We start from the raw sequence: 22,697 nt of genomic DNA, 5'->3' as shown, positions 1-22,697 counted from the left end.
AAGTGGTTCATTTCAAACCTTCTTACTATATTTACTTTAAACATCAGGCCGTTGTTCACAGTCCCTAAAAAGATACATGTAATAAAACAACACAAATTGTATCAAACAAATACACTACCTTAGCCATAGACTGTATGCATCTTCACTGTAGGTACAGAAAATATTATAGATAGATATTTATGCAACCTGTGATCTGACACCATGCCATGCAACGTTATTTGCATTTTAATAAAATAGCAACAATATATAAGTAATTCCAGGCGACAATCAACTTAATTTCAAGAAATGCATGTTACGGCAGACGAAACTCTTTACCTTTTATTTGAAGGCCAGGGGATGAAGTTAAGTGCTTCCGGTTTGCTTTTTCAGTCCAGGCGAAGAAATTAATCACCCCAGCGAATACACTCCTAGTCCCAGGTCTTGTGCATCTTGAACAAACAAGCTCTACCAGCACTTTGGTTATTGTTAGAAAAGCTGGCGGCTGGGTTTAAGGTATGGCAGAAAGGGATATGTTTGCAGCTTGAACTGAGCACTGCCTGCAAGACGTCAATGGGGGGAAATAACCCATGAATAGCAACACATGTTCAATGGCAAAATAGGAAAACACAATTATTTGGAGTAACTACCAATAGGGGACGGCGTTGTAGTGTTTACCAAGATCAGGATATATCAAATAGGGCAAAATGAAAACACACCTTCACTGTTCAAAATACTTTGCTTGGCAGCGGTGGGATTCGAACCCACGCCCCCGAAGAGACTGGAGCCTTAATCCAGCGCCTTAGACCGCTCGGCCACGCTACCAGTGAATACTACAGTGTTATAGAAAATCTTTATAAATAGTAGTAGTCGTTGTTGACAAAATTTCTCACTTCCCAATCACAATGATTTCTAATTGGTTAATTGTCATGTCTCATTTCTTGCAGTAAGGTTGAATGGTGTGAAGTACATGGGCTATATTTGTACAAGACACAGGCCTACAGTGCCCAGATGTATCATTCTTCTTGAGATGATATTCACTGTTTTTCAGATATTTGATAGGAATATAATGATCTCCCTTTTATTTGAGGGTCAGTTTACTACACATAAAGGAAGTAATAAGTAACCGATGCAGTTCCTCAAAAGAGTGCCGGTTTCTTACAAAATACACCTTCGACCTAGACAATAAAAACTTTTACAACAGGTGGCTGTTGCACTTCTTCTGCTTTTTGGCTTGCTGACCACAGTCGCCTCTTTTGTTTTCGCTCTATCTTATCAGCTGTGATAGCGGCTCATGCAATTTGGGAATTCCCCTTTTTTCTGCAGCTTGAGAGCTGATAGCTCCAGAAAGAGACTTAATTTTAAAAATGTTTTTTTAAATGCAGTTCCATTTTTAAAGACTTCCCAATGACTTTTCTGCATTCAACTCTCCAGAGCACCAGAGCTGAACCAGAGCACTTCATTGCAAGTGCAGCCTTTTATTCTGGCTGTCACTCTGGTGGCCCAAGGATCACAAGTCTGCTTCACCTTGCTCTGCACTTTCTGGGAGCTTGCCCTTCATCACCACAGAAACAACTGCTGCTAGATGGCATCTGGCACTTGTGCATAAGGTTGTTCCATGAGTATTAACAACCTATTTAAACAACCTTTTTATCAGGGTTTGAAATACAACACCATAAGGACATGAGAAAAAGAAGAAGGGGCTTACATATCTTTTGACACTTCTTTTACCAAATATTTGTGTACTCTCAAGAGACTTTTACATTATGTTGTATGTTTGTGTTTGTTTAAGAAGGTCAAAGGTCATGAGAAAGCTGTAACTGGAAAGGTAACAGCACAAAGTCTTTTTTGTATTTTAATTCATATGGGACACTACTGGGAAGCTACAGAATAATATAAAATCTCAAAAAACAAAAAATAATGGACACTTAAACACACCATTCCACTTTGGGCCATGATATTTCAACAAAAATGTACCAAGGTAATAGCAGATGCACAGCCAGTTGGAAAAATAGCAATTCTAGAACAAGAACAACAAGGAGAAATTGTACCAATAAATGGTACCACTAAGCAGGAGCCCAACAGACTACCACAAGGCTTTGTAGACCATCTACAGCCTATCATAAAAACATGCATGGAATGGTGGGCGCTTATAGGCTCCAAATGTATGATTATAGGGTGGCCAGGAGGGGACTAGGCAATTTATCACCACTGACTTACTGGGCCCACTACCAACAAGACATACTACATATGAAAACAATACTAAAGAGGGAGGGCACAAACTAATGGTGAAGTGGAGAGACAACATGCTTCACTGATGAAAAGGATACACATTGCTCAATCTGAAGGACTAAACTGGAAAAAGGAACTCTGTAAATTAGATCTATCACTCACTCCACCACCATCAGAGGAGGGCTCCCAGACATAACACCACAAAGAGATCTGGAGACAAGCTACATAGATGCTGAACAATAAAAGATAAAGCAAGAACAGCTGCTTTCAGTGAGCCAACTAGATAAGCAATGCTGGAATGATCAGAGGCATGAGTATGGGATTGCTGCTCAACAACCAACGAGCATTGTACCAAGAAGGCTCCACAAACAGGAGATAATTGGTCACAGACACTGCTAAGGTTAGTTGCAGAAGTGGAGGGCATAGCATTGCAGCCATATCAACTACTAAAATAGATTTTATTACCTACTGAATCACTACAACTCAGCCAAATGAAATGTTTTCTATGCTGATGATATCTGGCCACTAGTGACTCATTCAGACCATCTCTAACAGCTTGTTTGTTTGGGTCTCCACTGTCTCCAAGATCAGAGGTGTGGAGACCCCATGGCTCCACTGGAAGAGTACATGGCTGTATCCACCAAAGAAGAGTGGAGGTCAATTGCAGAGAGGTTTGAGGAGATGTGGATCACTGAGTAGCAAGCATGTCATTCTCAAAGCTGGTAAGTGCATTCTAGCAATAGTTTGCAATGCTAACATTTCCTGAAACCAAACAAGAGACAAACAGACATGAGTGAAACATGAAATGCAGTAAATACAGTACTTGTCATATTGAAAAAATATACCATTCATCCAGAAATTATACTCATAAAAAATGCAATGCAACAGCGTGCTGGTGCACTTCAATCTATACAAAAATATTGTGTGTGTGTGTGTGTGTGTGTGTGTGTGTGTGTGTGTGTGTGTGTATGACTCCACTTGTCAACCAACCTCCCATGTCAATCTCTGACAACCTTGCATCCTGTCTTCCTCCACCAGCTGCCCCATGTTAAGTAAGTTTTGAGGAAAGCTTCTGCAAAATCAAACATTTTTGGCTGCAATAATCACAAAACCCCCCATCAAATTCACACATGTGTGCATGCTTTTAATTAGAATTATTTCATGCAATGTTGTATAGTTTAACAAATAATAATGCATTATATTATGTTTGTTATATTTTGTGAGTAAAATCTGAATCTGCAGAGTAACCAGTAACATTTATCTGTCAGGTAAATGTAGTGGTACTATGTTTAAGTATCCAGTTGGATATTTTTTTAAAGTTCTTTATGGGCATCTTGTGTTATTTCAGGGTACAATCAGCTAGAAAAGTAACACAATTATTTATTAATTTTATTAATTCAAATTATTGTAATTTTTTTTAGAACTAAACATAGTTGTTTACCTTTGTCAAATTCAATTTCAGTGACATGCGGTCAGGGGAGGCAGGTGAGGCTGTGCCGCACCTGTTATCATGGAAAAAGACTTAAAAATGAAAAAAATAATAAATGGTTATATTTGTCCAGTGATTTGCACTATAAGGTTATTTTCTATCTAACTTTACCAGTTTCGGATTATTTTTAATTCTAAATCGCTGAATTTTCACATGTACTGATCAAACACTGAAAAGAGACGCGCAGTGAGGCAGCAGCGAGACGAGCCTCACCATAGATTGCGCAATGACTCGGCTTACTGCGCTGGCATGCTATGCAGTGAGACAGTACAGCTGTACAGCTGTCTCTCTGTATGTCGCTATTAACATGTTCAAACACTTTTACTATATGAACTAAATGTCCATAGTTTAGCTGATGATATAATGTACAGTGTTTGTAGCGTGTTTAGTGTGATGAGCAGCATAAAACGACTGCAAAAAGTCACTAAGTGAGGCACGCAGTTCTCATGGCAGGGGGCGCTCCTGATCCCAGTGATTCTTATTACGACTCATTAGCTGCAGAATAAGTGACAGTCAGCTACAACTACAGTGAGCAAGTCGGCAAGTCATCCGTTTTTTTCCTTCTTGTCTGGCCTTTTTTTCAGGATTACATTACATCATTTTGGAGGATTACATAGCAACATTTTGTTGTTAAAGTTTTTTATATTAAATGTGTTTTTTTTGTGTGCAACAGTTTGTATGTGTAGAGAAAGCTGATATGAGATTTTAAACATAACCTGTTAACTGCTGCCAATCAAATGGTGATGGTTGGTAAATCTGATTTTTTTTAAATAAAAGCACTCTTAGGAGACATCTCCTTTAGAAAAACACAGAATATGTTGAAAAATGATACACACTATTGCCAAATTGACTGAATGGAGTGCTGGATTTTAGGTGTCTCCAAGCTAAGTGCAACTGTTGTTATTTCATATTAGAATTGGACTTTTAGTTTGTTCTTTTGGCTGGACTGATGTGTTTTCATTTAATTTAACCACAAGATGGTGCCTGATTAGTGAATGATTGTAACTATCCTATAGGATGCCTTGTGGTGTTTGAACATGTAATGAAATGATAACTTTGGGCTAAATAAAGTTGATGAAATGATCAAGTCTCCTTGAACTAATTAGACGTCCAAGGCTATGAGTCATACTGACTCGATGGGGTTGAGGTGCTTCTTCATTTGGCAAAAAGCAAATCCCCATTATTGAAATCATTCATTTTAGGGTGAAGACTTGGTTTAAAGTGGGCAGGGGTAGGGGCGTCTCAAGGAAATTAATGTAAGACAATGCATTGTCTTCTGAGGTGATGGTGTGTGTGTGTGTGTGTGTGTGTGTGTGTGTGTGTGTGTGTGTGTGTGAGATATATATATCATAGGAATAGAGAGACATAGGATACATATCTAAGCACTTCCGTTGATCATCACTAGCAGCTGATGTATGTTTATTTTCATGCATGTGTGTAATAGGTTTAATGAGTGTGCTGCCATTTGTTTATATTTGAGTATTTACAGTATATGTTCATTGTTCATGAATATGTTTGATCAGCTCATGATTGTGCAGCTGAAGTTTGCATCAGCATGCATACATACTATGTGTGTCTAATGTGTGGTGCACTTCTGTGTGTGTGTGTGTGGGTGTGTGTGTGTGTGTGTGTTTGGGTGTTCTGCAGTGACTGCATGATGATGTTGGTGGATGAGTCACCCAGTCTTCACCACGTGACATCATGAATCACTGCTGCACCTCTCTGTGGGCAGAGCTGCAACCATCAACCTCTCCACTCCTCCCTTATCTCAACCCTCCCTCTTGCCTCTGCCTCTGCCTCTGCCCAGCCCTGTGGTACTTGTTTCCTCACCCTGTCATCTGTGTTCTCTTTTCTCCAGGAACTGATCTGCTGCTTTATTTTTATCAGCAATTTTTCATTTGATTCTATTTGAGTGCAGTCATAAACTAATTTTAACCTCATGTCTTAGCCTTACTGTATCTACAGCCTTGCTTTGTCTTATTTACTAATGCATGCCCACATCTCATCCTTTCTGTCTTTTATCTCTGTGCATCTCTGTTACACACTGAGTCAATTTACACATCTGTTAATGTTTCCTGTTCTGAGGGTGAATGAATAAGCTGTGGCAGCATGTGGAAATCATTGTCAGTAGACAGCAGAAGGCTCCAGTAGATGAGAAATGATCACTCTAATACACCTCCATGAATTTTAGTGTTTTTCAAACCTCGACAAAGACGTGCATTAGTGGTTACTGGTGTGTAGGTGTTTGCACATCCCTTCAGCCCACAATCAGCATCTCCTCCTCCTCATCAGCATCCTAACCTCTAATCACCCTGCTGAACAACCCCCACCCCACAGCAGCATGACATATCAAGGCAAGCCTCTCTTCTGTTCCCTCCCACCTGTAATTGCTGTCTGTGTTGTAATCAGCTAGAGAGACCACCTCGTGATCAAAGAGGATTATCACTCCTTACCCTTCATTTGATTTGGTGTCATGATTTATTCAGAAGCATATCAGGCCATCAAGGCACTTATTGACCTGTATTAATGATTTTTTGTTCAATTAAAGCACAGGTTCCCATTTTTCAAGTCTGGCTTAACCCTTACATACTGTTCATGGTCAAATTTGACCCATCTTTACAGTTGAGAGCTGTAAAAACATGCTATACACATTTCTATTAGCCATATACAAATCTGACCTGTGTTCATTTTAATTTTAATGTTATATTTATCATATTCTGTTCATGTTCTCCTGGACCATAAAATATTGATTGTGAATGTCTTTACTTCACAGATAGATGAATCAAACATGTATTAATGACTGATGGGGAATTTATGAATGTGAATTAGTGTAGAGACTAATTATGAGTCAGAATATGAACAGTATGTAAGGGTTACAACAAATCAATATTAAAACATTTTGCCATTTGTCATACTATTTACCATATGAATAATACATGTGCAATCTCTTATTTTTATAGTGTAGTTAAACTTGTTTTTTGGGTTTTTCACTTTTACTTTCAACTTACTTTTTTACTTTTGTCATTGAACGCACCAAGACTGGAACACACACCTCTGATATTGGTAATTTTTACCAACCTGAATCTTAGACCTATGCTGTCATTTATTCTTGTGAGGATGGGCTGAGATGGAGATCCCTGTTTAAGGTAAAAGACTGATTCATTCAATGTAATCACTTATTCTCTTAATCAAGGAATTGATCCTTAATTAATAATTGATTAATCATTTTTTTAATTTTATGAGTGCATAAAAGCAGTTAGGGCAGGCCAGGTTTGTCTTGGACCAGCCCCTAGTTTATGCTGCTATAGACTGCCAGGGGACTCCCATGATGCACTGAGCTCTTCTATCCTCCTCCCTCTCTTTATCCCTGGATGACCGGTACCAGTTCTGCTCCTATCTTATTCCATCCATCCATCCATCCATCTTCTTGCCGCTTATCCGGGGTCGGGTCGCGGGGGCAGCAGCCTAAGCAGGGAAGCCCAGACTTCCCTCTCCCCAGCCACTTCGTCCAGCTCTTCCAGGGGGACCCCGAGGCGTTCCCAGGCCAGCCGAGAGACATAGTCTCTCCAGCGTGTCCTGGGTCTTCCCCGGGGTCTCCTACCGGTGGGACGTGCCCTGAACACCTCACCAGGGAGGCGTCCGGGAGGCATCCTGATTAGATGCCCGAACCACCTCATCTGGCTCCTCTCGACGTGGAGGAGCAGCGGGTCTACTCCGAGCTCCCTCCGGATAACTGAGCTTCTCACCCTATCTCTAAGGGAGAGCCCAGCCACCCTACGGAGGAAGCTCATTTCGGCCGCTTGTACCCGCGATCTTGTTCTTTCGGTCACTACCCAAAGCTCATGACCATAGGTGAGGGTAGGAACGAAGATCGACTGGTAAATCGAGAGCTTCGCCTTTCGGCTCAGCTCTCTCTTCACCACGACGGATCTGTGCAGAGTCCGCATTACTGCAGACGCCGCACCGATCCGCCTGTCGATCTCCCGTTCCATCCTTCCCTCACTCGTGAACAAGACCCCGAGGTACTTGAACTCCTCCACTTGAGGCAGAATCTCATCCCCGACCCGAAGAGTGCACTCCACCCTTTTCCGGTTGAGGACCATGGCCTCGGATTTGGAGGTGCTGATTTTCATCCCGGCCGCTTCACACTCGGCTGCGAACCGATCCAGTGAGAGTTGGAGGTCACGGTCTGATGAAGCCAACAGGACCACATCATCTGCAAAAAGCAGTGACCCAATCCTGAGGTCACCAAATCGGACCCCCTCTACACCCTGGCTGCGCCTAGAAATCCTGTCCATAAAAATTATGAACAGGATCGGTGACAAAGGGCAGCCCTGGCGGAGTCCAACTCTCACTGGAAACAAGTCCGACTTATTGCCGGAAATGCGGACCAAGCTCTGACACCGGTCATACAGGGAACGGACGGCCCTTATCAGGGAGTCCGATACCCCATACTCCCGGAGAACCCCCCACAGGACCCCCCGAGGGACACGGTCGAATGCCTTCTCCAAGTCCACAAAACACATGTGGACTGGTTGGGCAAACTCCCATGCACCCTCAAAGATCCTGCAGAGGGTGTAGAGCTGGTCCACTGTTCCACGGCCCGGACGAAAACCACACTGCTCCTCCTGAATCCGAGATTCGACTATCCGACGGACCCTCCTCTCCAGCACCCCCGAATAGACCTTACCAGGGAGGCTGAGGAGTGTGATTCCCCTGTAATTGGAACACACCCTCCGGTCCCCCTTCTTAAAAAGAGGGACCACCACCCCAGTCTGCCAATCCAGAGGCACTGCCCCCGATGTCCACGCGATGCTGCAGAGTCGTGTCAACCATGACAGCCCCACAGCATCCAGGGCCTTGAGGAACTCGGGGCGGATCTCATCCACCCCCGGGGCCCTGCCACCGAGGAGCTTTTTAACCACCTCGGCGACCTCCACCCCAGAGATAGGAGAGCCCACACCCAAGCCCCCAGGCCCTGCTTCCTTACCAGAAGGCGTGTTGGTGGGATTGAGGAGGTCTTCGAAGTATTCCTTCCACCGATCCACAACGTCCCGAGTCGAGGTCAGCAGCGCACCGTCCCCACCGTACACAGTGTTTACGGTGCACTGCTTCCCCCTCCTGAGACGCCGGATGGTGGTCCAGAATCTCTTCGAAGCCGTCCGGAAGTCTTTTTCCATGGCCTCACCGAACTCCTCCCATGTCCGGGTTTTTGCCTCAGAGACCGCCCTAGCTGCGCTCCGCTTGGTCTGCCGGTACCTGTCTGCTGCCTCCGGAGTCCTACAAGCCAAAAAGGCCCTATAGGACTCCTTCTTCAGCTTGACGGCATCCCTCACCGCCGGTGTCCACCAGCGGGTTCGGGGATTGCCGCCCCGACAGGCACCGACCACCTTGCGGCCACAGCTCCGGTCAGCCGCCTTGACAATGGAGGCACGGAACATGGCCCACTCGGACTCAATGTCCCCCGCCTCCCCCGGTACATGGTCGAAGCTCTCCCGGAGGTGTGAGTTGAAACTCTCTCTGACAGGAGACTCTGCCAGACGTTCCCAGCAGACCCTCACAATACGTTTGGGCCTGCCAGGTCTGCCCGGCATCCTCCCCCACCATCGGAGCCAACTCACCACCAGGTGGTGATCAGTTGACAGCTCCGCCCCTCTCTTCACCCGAGTGTCCAAGACATGCGGCCGCAAGTCCGACGACACGACTACAAAGTCAATCATCGAACTGCGGCCTAGGGTGTCCTGGTGCCAAGTGCACATATGGACACCCTTATGCTTGAACATGGTGTTCGTTATAGACAATCCGTGATGAGCACAGAAGTCCTATCTTATTCCATGTTGACTAAATGTTTGTCACTGTGCCTCTCTCTATCCTCTCTCCTCTTTATTTCTCTTTCTCCCCCAACTCAGATGGGCGCCCACCTAGAGCTTGGTTTTGCTTGAGGTTTCTTCCTGTTAAAATGGAGTTTTTTCTTGCCACTATCACCAAGTGCTGCTCATGTGGGAATGTTGGGTCTCTTTAAATTAAATTAAAGAGTATGGTCTAGACCTGCTCTATGTGTAAAGTGCCTTGAGATGACTTTTGTTGTGATTTGGCGCTATATAAATAAAGACTGATTGATTGATAATATTAATATGTAAGTGTAGTAACCCTAACAGAAGACTGCCTACCACCTGATGAGTTTTCAACATTATTCCATTTGAACATGTGAGTGTCCAGGCTCAGTGAATGTGATGTCCTGTACTGCCCAAACCACATATCTGGTTCCTCTCACACAAGAATTATCTCTGTCCACAATGACGCACTTTGGTAATAAAAATAGTTGACTTTATTTGTTTCTTTATGGGTAACAAAAGTAGTCATTGACATGCGCATATTTACATCCAGCAAATGCATGTTTATTACAGTGGTTACAACAAGGTACATCTAGAAAGACCATAGACAATAGTTGCCGCATACATGACTCAAACAATGGTTTTTAAGGTACACCAACGTCATTGTTTCTGTCATCTTTAAGATTTTTTTATTCTTTTTTAATTGATGCTTTGTACGTTGTTAAAGAAGCAAATTTTAGATGCAAGTACATATAAACGTGCAAACACTGTGCCCTCATGTCTGTCACAGCCACACTTCCCTCTTTCTTTACAAATCAATTCCTGCTTAAAAAAAAACAAATTATTAAACATTACAAAAAGCTTCTTCCTCTCAGTTCACTCTCTTTTTTAACTGATGGCCTCATTATAGATTTTTTTTCATGGTTGAGATTGTCGATGCCGTGATTATGTTTTGGCTTGGCAACACGCTGTGATTTGTTCATCCCTTAGCAACAGATGACCACAAAGGTCAACAATACCAACAAACCAAAGATGGTCTTATTCTGTGTGACATATCTGAGAAAAGGGGGGAAAGGAAGTGTTTATTGATTACTGATTGTTTTTTTGCATGTTAAAAAATCATTTTATAACACTGTCATCCAATCCGAGGGGTAAAAATGACTTTAAAAAAAAAATCTCATTCTTCATTTAAATCCGTTCCAGAAATTCATGTCCAAATAAATGTTGAATACTACAATCATATTAAATAGCTATCATGGAGCTGGAGGGAGCTTTGTGATTTGAGGGCTATTGGGGGAATTTGGAGGAAGAATCTTTAATGGATAATGTTGGCGATATTCTTTAATACAAATATATGAATCCCATGAAAAGACCCAAACCAGCAAGGAATGAATCTACTAACAAGTTCTACTAACAAGTGTTGTGTTTGTATCAAAACCTGATATATCTTTCTCTGTGCTGTGTAGCTCCATTGTTGTACAAAAACTTAAAAACCCATCAATGAGCCACAATGTTGCAGTGTTTGACACTTTCCTTCATTACCAAGAACATCCACAGTAGTTTATTTGACTCAATCCTGCACACACTGTACATTAGCCTTTTAAAAAAATAAAACTATATAGAGATGGACTAATTGGCTAATACATTGTTGGATTTGGTCTTTTAATGGGATTTGTTGAATATAAAAAATATGGAATCACATCAGCATTATCTTTTAAAATTGCATGTGTTTAGTAAAAGAACAGTATGTCCACTGCTTCATACTAAACACTACAGTTGCATCCTCCTCTGAAGGCATCATATGTAAAAGAATGCCAATACAGTTTGACCAGGGTTTGGCACCATAGCAACAAGGTAATTGAAGTTATGCAAAAGGATGAGTCATCCAAGCCATTGTAGTGATGTTAGTGGCTTCAACTGCCCTTTGAATGAAATATGCTTTTCGCTGCAGTATATTTCAATTGAAATAGCTTAGGTGGTTATGTGTGACTATACATAATGAAAAGGAATTCTTTTTGTGACATTTTTGCTGCTTTTTCATACAGACAACACATAAATCATATGCATAAAAATGTATCCCCTTTAAAACATGAGTAAAATAGATGGACACCCCTGTGGTCTAGCGCTGTTTTTCATGATTTGGACGCCTTCATTCCAGTGAGATGAAATGTTAAAGCTCCAGCATATAATGATGTTTTAGATAACAGTGTTCTTCCAGATTATTGTATCAACAGTTTGTTTCTTCCATGTTTCAACATGATAATACCCCCGTCAGCTCCACAGAAATGTTTTCCCAGTTTGCTGTGGGGAAACCTCATTCCCATCCAACACCAGTCAGACCTTATTACCAACATCACTGTTGGACCTCACTAATGCTTTTGTGTCTGAATTGGCGCAAATTTCTGCAGTCAGCTTCAAACATCTGCTGAAAAGCCAAAAACCAGAGGACTGGGGGCTTTTATAGTAGCAGATTCATGAACATGGTGTCACAATCATGTTACATTACCAAAATGCTTGGGTGTCCACATACTTTTAGCTATATTGTGTTTATCATTACTGAGAGATAATCTTTGAGATAGTTTTCCTGACAGATAATCACACATAAGTTCTGTTTGAGAAGAATTTCATCAGCCATCAAACATTTCACAGCATCCATCACTGCCCACAATGTACCCAGCTCTCACTCTCTGACTCTGAAAAATGATTTATGAAAAGTACAAGCAACAACATATTTAAGTGTCCTCCTTTGCTGGCATTGTAAAATGTCCAAATGGAGAATGTTGTCATGCCAGGAGTTTGGATCCAAAGTTCTAGCACGATACAAATCTGTGCATCATTCTTTCCAACTTACCATGTTCATACTGTTCCCCTTCTTCACAGGGGAGGAGTGTAGTTTCATTTCCCTACTAAAGTTCCATTTTATCCAGACTACCACTGGAAAAAAAGTCCTCTGCAATGTTCTTTTCTAAATGACAACCAATCAAAATAGGAGAAAGAATGAAAAAAATTGCATATTACATATGCAAAACAAAACAAAATACCTGCAAAATAAAATAAAAAATTAAGAAATACATTCTTCTCTCTCTTCCTTTTCATCTTCCCATCTCTCCCTCCTTTCATCCCTCCTTCAGTCCAACATCTGTGGTCGCTTCATGAGTATCTGCTGAATGTATTTCTCCAGATCATCACGATTGCTGCTGTCTGGCTGCTTTCCAGCCACATAATAATCTTGGTTCCTAGCTGCTGCAGGTGCTAGGGCTGAGTAATAAAACGGCTTCTGTTGAAAAGGAAGTCCTGGCATTCTAGGAGGGGAGCGAGGTCTGGGGATGGGTAATGGCTGAAATGTCTGTGGGTGAAGTGGGAGGGGGTAGCTGTTGTAGTAAGGCTTCTGGTGAAGGCGTGAAGGGGGTTTTCTTAGCCGAGGTTGGACCCAGCTATGGTAACGGTTTTTGGGAGGGAAAGCGTATGCGTCATCCACTGAATTCCCCAAAAAATTGTTGAGGGTGAGAACAGGTCTGGGGACATAGTAGCGGAGTTTGGATCTTGGAGGAGGAGGGACATAGATGGGATAGTAGTCTGAGTAGTGCTTCCTCTGGTAGTAGGAGGGGTATGTGTATGGATAAGGGGGGTAGCCAGTCCAAGTAGACTTAGGTGATTTGAGCCAGGGGTCCTGTTTGCTTAACAAGGCCTTCTGAGGTTTTGGCCAAAGATTTGGATTTGTAGGATTTACAGTTTTGCTCCAGAGATCCTGTGATTTAGTTGGAGACTTCTCTTGAAACCAGGTTTTGAGGACATTGACAGCTGGAGTTGGTTGCTTTGAGTCAGGGAAACTATTTTGATTGGTCTGTGACACTGAAAAGCCATTGGTTGATGATGACACAGACAGGGGCGTTAAGGGGCGTTGCCAACGTGATGTCATCTCAAGCGGCACGTCTTTCTTCTTCTTCTTCTCCACATCGCTGATGATATCCACCACATCATCGGCAGGGAGGTGCAACTTGCTGGAGATCTCAATAAGCTTGTCAATTGTTTGAGGATCAATATCATCCTCCTCCATCACTCCCTGTTCCTCATCAGACCTCTTGTCCTCTGCTGCGTTGGACAGAGATGAGCTGTACTTCTTGTTCCCGTTGTTCTGTTTGACCATGTAGCGCAGCAGCATGTCTGAGGCAATGTCAGCCAACTTTTCCTCCTCCATTTTGGCTCTCTGGGCTTCAGCCGCCTGCCTCCTCATCTCTTCCTGCTCTGCTTTGGCCTGAGCCTCCTCTTCCTCTGGACTCAATACCTCCTCATCTTCCTCCTCCTCTGGTTCATCGTCTTCCATGTCCTCCTGCTGTGACGGAGGCTGGGACTGTACTGCATTTCCACCAGCATAATTATTGTCCTCAAATTCATCCATAAAATTGCCTCCCCTGAATGTTGGGAAGTTCATGGCTTTCTGAGTCTCCTCTTGCCACTTCAGTTTCTTTTTAGACATGGCGAGGTTGCTGCCTTTATATATTGGTATGATGTCATTGAAGGTGCTATAAGCCCTGCTAGTTCTCTGGGTTTGCTTTGAATCTCCCTTCCTCTTAGTGGCAGTGTTCAAACTAGGAAACTCCTTCATCATGGTCTCGAGGCTCTTCAGTTCCTCTGGGTTGAGCTGCTCCTCCTCCTCATTCCCTTGCTCTGGACTGGTTGCTTCCTGCTGGTGGACACCACCCAGCCCATACAACCCTCTTCCATCTGGAGTAGCAGGCTGCTGTTGTGTTTGGACCTGCACTGTCTGACTTGTCGTGTGACTGGTCACCCTCTCAGTCATCTTCTCCTCTTCATCCTGAGCTTTTTTCCTTTCATCTGCCTCTTCTCTTTCCCGCTCCTTCCCTTGTGCAGCCATCAGCAGCTCTAACTCCTGTCGTCCATCTCTGTCTCGCTCTGCTCCCTCCATCATTCTCACGTCTCTGTATGCTTCCTCTTTTTTAATCTCTTCCCTCTCAGGCATTATCTCTTCTTCCATCCCATCCTCTCCCTCCCTCCTTCTCTCTACTTGTGAGTGATTCAGTGCTTCCAGTAAAACTGCTGCTAGTGTTTTGGGATCTACATCTTTAAAGAGCTCGTCCTCTTCTTCTTCTGCCTCTCTTTTCTGTATGGATCGTCTTTCCTCATCCCTTCTCTCCCTGTCTCCAGATACCACCAGCCCAGTAGAAGCAGCAATGTGCAGGTTACTGCCAGGGGTGTGTATAGGGCTGGAGGTGGACAAATGGAGGATTGAAGGAGCCCCCGTCAGGATGACCAGAAGAGTAAGGGCACTTGAGGCATCATGGTACCCAATCATGGCCACTCAGAACAGGGCCAACTGTACGAAGAGAGGAGGATTAGAAACACCTGGAGAGGAGAGAAAAGCACAAAAACAGATCTTCACTCTTTGATTCCATAGAACCAGATCAGAGAATATGTCTTTGTTTCTTCTTATATGTTCAGTCAGTCAGTCATTTTCTTGACTTCTTACCCTCTATAGGGTTGTGGAAGAGCTTTAGCCTATCTCAGCTCACATTGGGTGAGATATCATCTAATAATTATTTAGAAATAGTAGAAGACAACAAGCAGAAATCCACGTAAGTAGGTCCCTGTAGACCCCAAGAATTGACTACTGTAAGAAACAACGTATTTCTTCTTGAAACATAATAATGTAATTAATGTAATCTAAATCTAAAATGAAACAGAGAAAAAGAACTATGTCTGCTGCATCTCTATCTTACAAACAAAACGTGTAGTACCAAATATTAAAGACGTGATTTGACTTCCTTGTTTCTTATATTTCACATAATATTATATTATATGGGTGTTATAGTTAAGATTAATGATGAATTAGCAGTTATGCTTTCCCAAAGTATAACCTTGACTTGTGGTAATTTAGTACCATTTGATTGTAGGTCTAGACATAATTTCTGTCTATTTTATATCTTTCGATGTATGATAATATTGAAAGGGTTTTTTTATGTTTTTCTTTACAAACTAACCTTTTCTGACCTTCTAATAAAATGTTTGATGAGACTGTAGATGAATGGCATTATTATTGTTATTATAATATTTATTGGCATTATTAAATTTTGTCACTTTGTATTTTCCAGGTTTCCTAGATTTGCAGTGTTGTGATACTGAACATATGTCTGATGAAGGTCGGAAGGACGGAAACATTGGGATTTATAACCATTCCAGCAATAAGGGAGACTCATTGTTTTCAATGCATTTCAACTGTGAAATGTAAGACATGCAGCACCACCAGCACTGAACTGTTACGCACTTCAGCTCATGACCAAGAACCGCTCCTGATGCTGCTGCTGGCGGGGGAGGGATCCCGCATCTGTCCTTGGTTCTTACGTCTTCAACGTTGTGAAGTGCAACAAGTGCAGTGACGTTTGGTTTTAGTTTGTGTCAGATATCACAGCAGCTGAACATGACTGCAGACTATATTCCTTATTGCAGCTGACTTCAGTAAACGTGTCCCACTTACCCCGCATTATTGGATTTGTGTTAAAATGCACGCAGGTCTAAAAGATCACTGAGGCCCCAGTTCGCTCACATCGACATTACAACCTCCTCTTCTTTTAAGCGCCAAGCGAGACTCTATGTTGTATTTGGTATTAGGGCACTGCAAACATATATGTAGTCATTTTGTCTGTCATGAAAATATTTCCTCAAGACATGTAGAAAAAAAAACACCTGTCATCTGGATTATTTCATTATTCATCTAGATATTATAGATGTTTATTTCTTTTATATTTTTTCGTTCAAGAAAATCTCTGGAACCTCGTTGAAGTTTCCCATTTGCAATTCTTTCCTCTCTTTTTCATTTACAAAACAAACGTCTCAGGATGCAGCAACAGAGCCAAAGCCTGGTGGAGTCGTGCATGTTCTGCAGTGGAGGTGGCTGGATGCGTGATGTGCAAACTCGCAGCGAATGATTAAAATGAAGAGGATGTAATATGACCGATTTTATGCTCCATATAATCCAAACAAAACTTGATTGCATGTCTCTCTCAGTTTTATTCTCTCTTACAGAAGGTGAGCTTCTGGCCTGAGCAGGTCACTCAAACCAGCAGAGCGGATTAATAATCTAACAAAATCTGGTATCATAAAGCCACCTCCAGACTTCTGTCAACATGAGTAACCTCCCCGCAGCATACACAGCCAACCCTCAGGGTACTGCATACATGGCTATTAGACACAACAAAAGACTGTCATGGTCACTGTCTTTGTGGTATCATAACCTTCTTGCTGTCAACGTCACCGCACCTTAATGCACACAAAGGGAACAGGTTGAAACAGCTCCATTCTATTTCAATTTTCTCTCTGGTTATTTTTGGCAAAACGAGTCATGGTGATGACGTGACGATAATGATGATGATTATGATGTTGATGATGATGATGATGATGAGGAGGAGGAGGAGGAGGAGGAGGACAATACAGCCACCTCTGTGTTGACCATAAACAAAGAAAAATGGCCAGTCCGATAATCAATATATTCAGCTCCCACACTGGTGGCAAACCAACACATCATTTAAAACCCACCAGAACTGTTCATAACTAAAAACTGTTGACAGTAAAAGATGTATCATGGTATACATATATATATATATATATATATATATATATATATATATATATATATATATATATGTATATATATTTATTATAATCATGTATATGATTGATAAAATCTATTATTTGTCATAGCTACAATTAATTTAAATGTTTTATACTATTAAACATGAAATAACCCATCAAACACCAGATATCACTCTCACACAAAACAAAAAGCTCTGCACTCTGAAACAAATGGAGCTTTATTTAGCCTGCAGAGCTTCAGCGTAATTTTATTGATTTGTTTTTTAATATTTCAGGATTAATAATGAGCCAGCATTAAAACATATACTATTTTCCAAAAGAGAAGATTAAGTAAGTCCAAATAAGTTGACATACTTGCAGTTCAGTGGGAGCAGCAGGGGGATTCCAGCTTCCCCTCCTCGTCACGTCACACTCCGAGCTGATAGAAGCCCTGTTGTCATACACAGAGCCGCTGCCTGCTGCCTGCTGCCTGCACTGTGCTGTGTTAGTGTGGCTGTTGTGTGTGAGTTGTTGTTGTCCTTTGGTGTTACGTGTCGTCACCGTTGTTGTTGTTTGTGACTGAGTTGAGTTGCGTTGCTGCGCTCCTCACCCGGGATTCCGCTCTTTGGCTTGTCTGCTGTCAGCACCACGGACAGCGGCTGCAGCTGTCTTATACCTCCGCCCTCCCGGCCCACATGATTCATGCGTCAAGCGCTCCCCATTGACGTCACCAGACTGGGTTTCATTCATAAGATTTTCTGCACTCCCTCCCCTCTCTGATCGAATCAATTAGCTGCAGTGCTCTAGCTGCTGAATGAACAGAAGCTGGTGAATGAATTCGCTATTTATGGGAGCATCTCTCAGGGCCGGACTCAGCCTTTCTGGGGCCCTCCTGAGCTGAGGAGGAACATGTCTTCTGTCTCAAGCTAAAGCTGTGCTTTTCAACATGGACTCATTTCTCTACGTCAAACAGGCACAAAAGCATGAAAGGCAACCACACACAGAAAATGATGACAGTAAGAAAAGATTGGATTGTTGTATAGGTGTTTTGGATAAGTATCTAAAACCAACTTGATCAGGATGTTGGCAAGCAGTTCTGGGATGTTTGGAGGACCAGAAATTAGCACAAAAGCTCTGCTTTTTACTGTTTCTCAAAATACATGACACAGAGGAGGTCCTTAAACCAACAAACAGGCCAAATAAACTGGTGGCTTTAAAACAGTTTAAATACTGCCTGGTCAAACCACAGAGGTAATATCTATGGTGAAATTAATTAGACAATTAAAGCTATTACAAAAAAATCCTGGGTGGGGCTTGTGGTTGACTTGGTGCTGATAACTTGTGTCACCTTTGTGACATCACAGTCAAAACTGTTGCACAATGATTACGCAATGATGGAAACTGAAACCTCCAGAGTCTGGTGGACCCTATCAAGGTTCTACTCTGCAGTGGAGACACAACAGCTGAGAGGTAAGGTGGCCCTGAAGAGCAAACGACAACAACAAAAAGGAAAACACAACGACATTGACAAAAACACAATGACATTAACAATACAGAACGACATTAACTCCTAACGGAAAGGGTAGGCACCTGCTATGACAAGGATCATTGCTGATTGGATGAAAGTCGTCTTTTTAACAGGTGGGAAAGGCTGCTTTACACAGTACCAGGGGTCTGTTCCACAAAAGCAGAATTAAGAAATCCAGGGAAAAGGCGAGGCTCGACAAAATCTCATCCATGCATCCTGGCATGTTGCACGTTCGCCAATCCAGGATGAGGATATGTGAATATGTCAAGCCAGGTAAAGCTGTAAACAGTGCCTTAATGCAAATTATTAGCATCTCTAACTGAATCTAAGAACATGCTTCTTATGAAGAAAAGTAGTGAAACACAGATCATGTGTGTATGATGAGGGCTCCTTGCTGCACAGTGCTGAACTTTGGGACCCAGCAGTCTGCACAGAAAGCTCCTCTCAGTATTAGAGCTTCTTCATCTAACAGGTTATCTTTTTACAGTCTATGGTTAACATCCAAACAAGTGCACGCCATTGTGAAGAAAAAAACACGTGAATGGGAATTTTGATGCAGGGCTTAGCCTACATATGAGGCATAGCAGTTACCTACCCTTTCTGTTAGGAGTTAATGTTGTTGTGTTTTTGTTAATGTCGTTGTCGTTGCTAATGCTAAGGACGTTCCTGTAAAGACACTGGGAGCAGGGCAGAGCTGACAAGACTGGTCCATGATAGGTGTGAAGGTAACAGCAGGCTGGGAAAAACACTGAGGGGAGGGGCTTGTTTCAGGAAACTAGCAAACTCTGAGTTAAAACCTTAACTCTAGCTTAACAGTTAGTTCAATCAACTCTGAGTCAAAGTAACTCTGAGTGAAGCTCGTGCATGAGGAGATACCAAGCCCTCATCAATGGAGCACAGATAACATGATTCACCATGACAACAGGAGAAACAAAGGGCTCAGTCCTCCTACTTCTCGCCAAAGGAGTTAGAAATATTAATGAATGCATGCAGATAATGAGTATATATTTAAGAAAAAAGCAATACAGTAGCAGCAAAAGAACATTAATGAAAAAAAAGAAACGTTTGGTCTCGAGTGTTCCACTTATTAAACGTTTATATTCTGTGTATGGATAGGTGGCACATTTAATATTCATGCAGACCCCAACAGGTACACAACGTAGACTTACCTTGCAGCTACTGAAGTTGAAATATAAAAATATAGTTCAAACAATTTTCATTACAAGCAATTGTGGTGTTGTTTAGCCTGCCCTAACTCATTAAATAGCATTCAGTGGCTACGTTCAACATCAATCAATCAATCAATCAATCAATCTTTATTTGTATAGCGCCAAATCACAACAGAGTTATCTCAAGGCACTTTACACATAGAGCAGGTTCTAAACCGAACTCTTCAGGTTTTAACTTTAAAGAGACCCAACATTCCCACATGAGCAACAGTGGCGAGAAAAACTCCCTTTTAACAGGAAGGAACCTCAGAACCAGACTCAGAAGTGGGCGGACATCTGCCTCGACCGGTTGGGGTTGAGAGGAGAGAAAGGAAGGATAGAGGAGAGAAGCACAATGAAAATCAACAATGAAGCTAGAAGGTCCGGGACTAGAATCCGTCATCTGGACGTCTACAGGCCCAGATTACCTGTGAGACGAGAAAGCACAGACAACTCCGGGGAAGAAGTTTAGGTTATTGAATGCATTAATAGAACATGAATGATAATGGATATAGAAGGATGGATAGAGAGAGAGAGGGAGAAGGAGAGAGGAGCTCAGTGCATCATGTAGGTCACGTGATATATATCTAAGTAGTTAGTGTAAGAGTCATTTTTTTTGTTTCAGTCACATTTTTACTCACTGTTCATTCAGGTACCCCCAGAGACTTGAGAATCTGTCGATTACATCAGTTTTTGGATTGGACAAATGGCTTGTAAATGCCAGTCATTTAAAAATAAGTGGTATTTTGATCCCGCAGGTGGGATTTGGGATTCAGAGGATTAACAGCCAAACTGCCATTGGCAAAAAAAAAACAAAGTGCAACACAAATAATTAGTTCTGAACTGAGAGCATGTCCACGATGTGTCACACAGACGATATGACGGCTGAGAATCTTGTTCAGATAAATGACCGGTTTTGTCATCTGCCTGGAAATCTGGTTGACATTACAAGGACCCCCAAGAACCAGGCGGATGCCCAGTTATGGGTTTAGGGCTGTAGTTGGTTTAAGACTGGTGGATTGCTGGCCCACAAACCCAGATTATGTGCTAAATAAATTGGAAGTTTACTTTGAAAATAGAACAAAAGCTTGTGCTACATGATTTTTCCTTCATAACAAGGATGTGTTCACGCTGCTCCCTACAGGCTCTGAATATGTCATCGTGTATCGTTGATATTGGCTGTAAGTTTGTCCAGTAGTGTACAGAAGCATTTGATCGATTTGTTGATCCCACCTCATATACGAGGAAATGAACGGGTTCTCACCAGGCCACAAACCTAACTGATTGAGGGGCTGATGGTTTATGATGAGTCCTGGGTGCAGGTCTGGAAACTGAGAACCAGGGGCTAAAGAGGAGGAGGGGCTAAGGTGATTAGCTAGCTCATCTTAGATATCTGATGACAAAAAGAAAATTTGACCAGTCATCTGGGCTGGAATTGAGTTTGAGGAATCCTGACGTGCTCACCATCGGGATTAGCAGAGATTAGCAGTCCCAGGTGCAGACCATAGAGGAGGCTGGAGTGAGTGGGCTAAGCCAGTCTGAAAACAGATTGACACAGAAGGGAAACACAGGGGCAAATTGAAAACCAAAACCGTGAAAAAATAATACTCTCAATATAATCAAGCATACATTAAACCACATGATATAAACCCAAGTACACAACACCATGAGCTAACCAGTAATGCAAGGCAGTCCTGCAAACCAACAACCTGAATAATATAAATAAACAAAATCAAATGGCCAAAAGGTTTGAACAACAGAGTATAAGACAGGAAACCAAGAGAACAAAAACACAGAGTCCAAACACCATGGGTCCATGAGAAAATCACCTGAAACCAGGTATATAAAATAGGTAGATTCTGCAGAAAAATACAGATATATGCACATGGATTATTTTTTATCAGATTTATAAAACCATACGTACACAAGGTTTTGTTTTATAAATCTCAGGCCTCATTTCCACTCCCTCTGTTAGCCATAAATGCACAATGTATGGACAAAAGTATTGGGACACACCTCTTTATCACTGAATTCAGGTGTTTAATTAATACTAATTGTCACAGGTGTATAAAATCAAGTCCTTGCCGTGCAGTCTGCATTTACAAACATTTGTGAAGGAATGGGTTGTTCTGAAGAGCTCAGTGAATCCAAGGGTGGTACTGTCTTAGGATGCCACCTCCGAAATAAGTCAGTTCCTAAAATGTCTTCCCTGCTAGATTGATGTGCTAGATGTAAGTGGTGTTATTGAAAAGTGGAAGCATTTAGGAACAACAGAAATTCAGCCCTGAAGTGGCAGACCACGTAAAATCACATAGCAGGGTCAACAAGTGCTGAGGTACATAGTGCCTAAATTCACCAATTTTCTGTTGACTCCAAACTTCCTCTGGCATAAACATCAGCACAAAAACTGTGTACCAGGAGCTTCATGGAGTGGGGTTTCCATGGCCGAGCAGCTGCATGCAAGCCTTTCATCACCAAGCACAATGCCAAATGTCAGATGGAGTGAAGACCAATGCTCCAGCAGTCTGTAGATCAGTCAGTGAAACAAATGTAAAAGTTTGGTTTCACCAATTGTGTTCTCCAACATCACATTAGCTGTCATTACGCATGGCAATGCAACTATTTATACTGTCCATATCATATTATCAGCAGTGATAGATCAAAAGAGACTTTACAGGACAGAGGGCAGAGTCTCCCCACAACCTCACTTGAACAGATTTTCAAATGATTTGTTGTTCATTTGCCATGTTTGTTTGTTGGTGAAGACTTGAAATTACATTTTCTGTCATTTTAAACAGGCAGGCACCTTGGATGGTGGTGAAAAACCTGCAGCTTCAGCACCA

At 42.2% G+C, this 22,697-nt stretch overlaps 1 protein-coding gene and 1 non-coding gene across 2 annotated transcripts; both read right to left on the bottom strand.

Annotated features, from left to right (window-relative positions):
* Window positions 1-719: 719 nt before the first annotated feature.
* On the bottom strand, window positions 720-801 carry trnal-aag (transfer RNA leucine (anticodon AAG)). The gene has a single exon. It is a non-coding gene; the product is annotated as a tRNA-Leu (tRNA).
* Window positions 802-12,416: 11,615 nt separating this feature from the next.
* vgf (VGF nerve growth factor inducible) lies at window positions 12,417-14,845 on the bottom strand. Its single transcript, XM_053343473.1, has one exon. It carries the CDS (start codon window positions 14,843-14,845, stop codon window positions 12,659-12,661), a length of 2,187 nt encoding a protein of 728 aa, XP_053199448.1. The 3' UTR covers window positions 12,417-12,658.
* Window positions 14,846-22,697: the final 7,852 nt, after the last annotated feature.

Source organism: Scomber japonicus, chromosome 22 (genome assembly GCF_027409825.1).
Source record: "Scomber japonicus isolate fScoJap1 chromosome 22, fScoJap1.pri, whole genome shotgun sequence".
Taxonomy (NCBI): domain Eukaryota; kingdom Metazoa; phylum Chordata; class Actinopteri; order Scombriformes; family Scombridae; genus Scomber; species Scomber japonicus.
The sequence above is the reverse complement of the archived record's forward strand: the minus strand, read 5'-3'. Positions and strand labels throughout refer to the sequence as shown.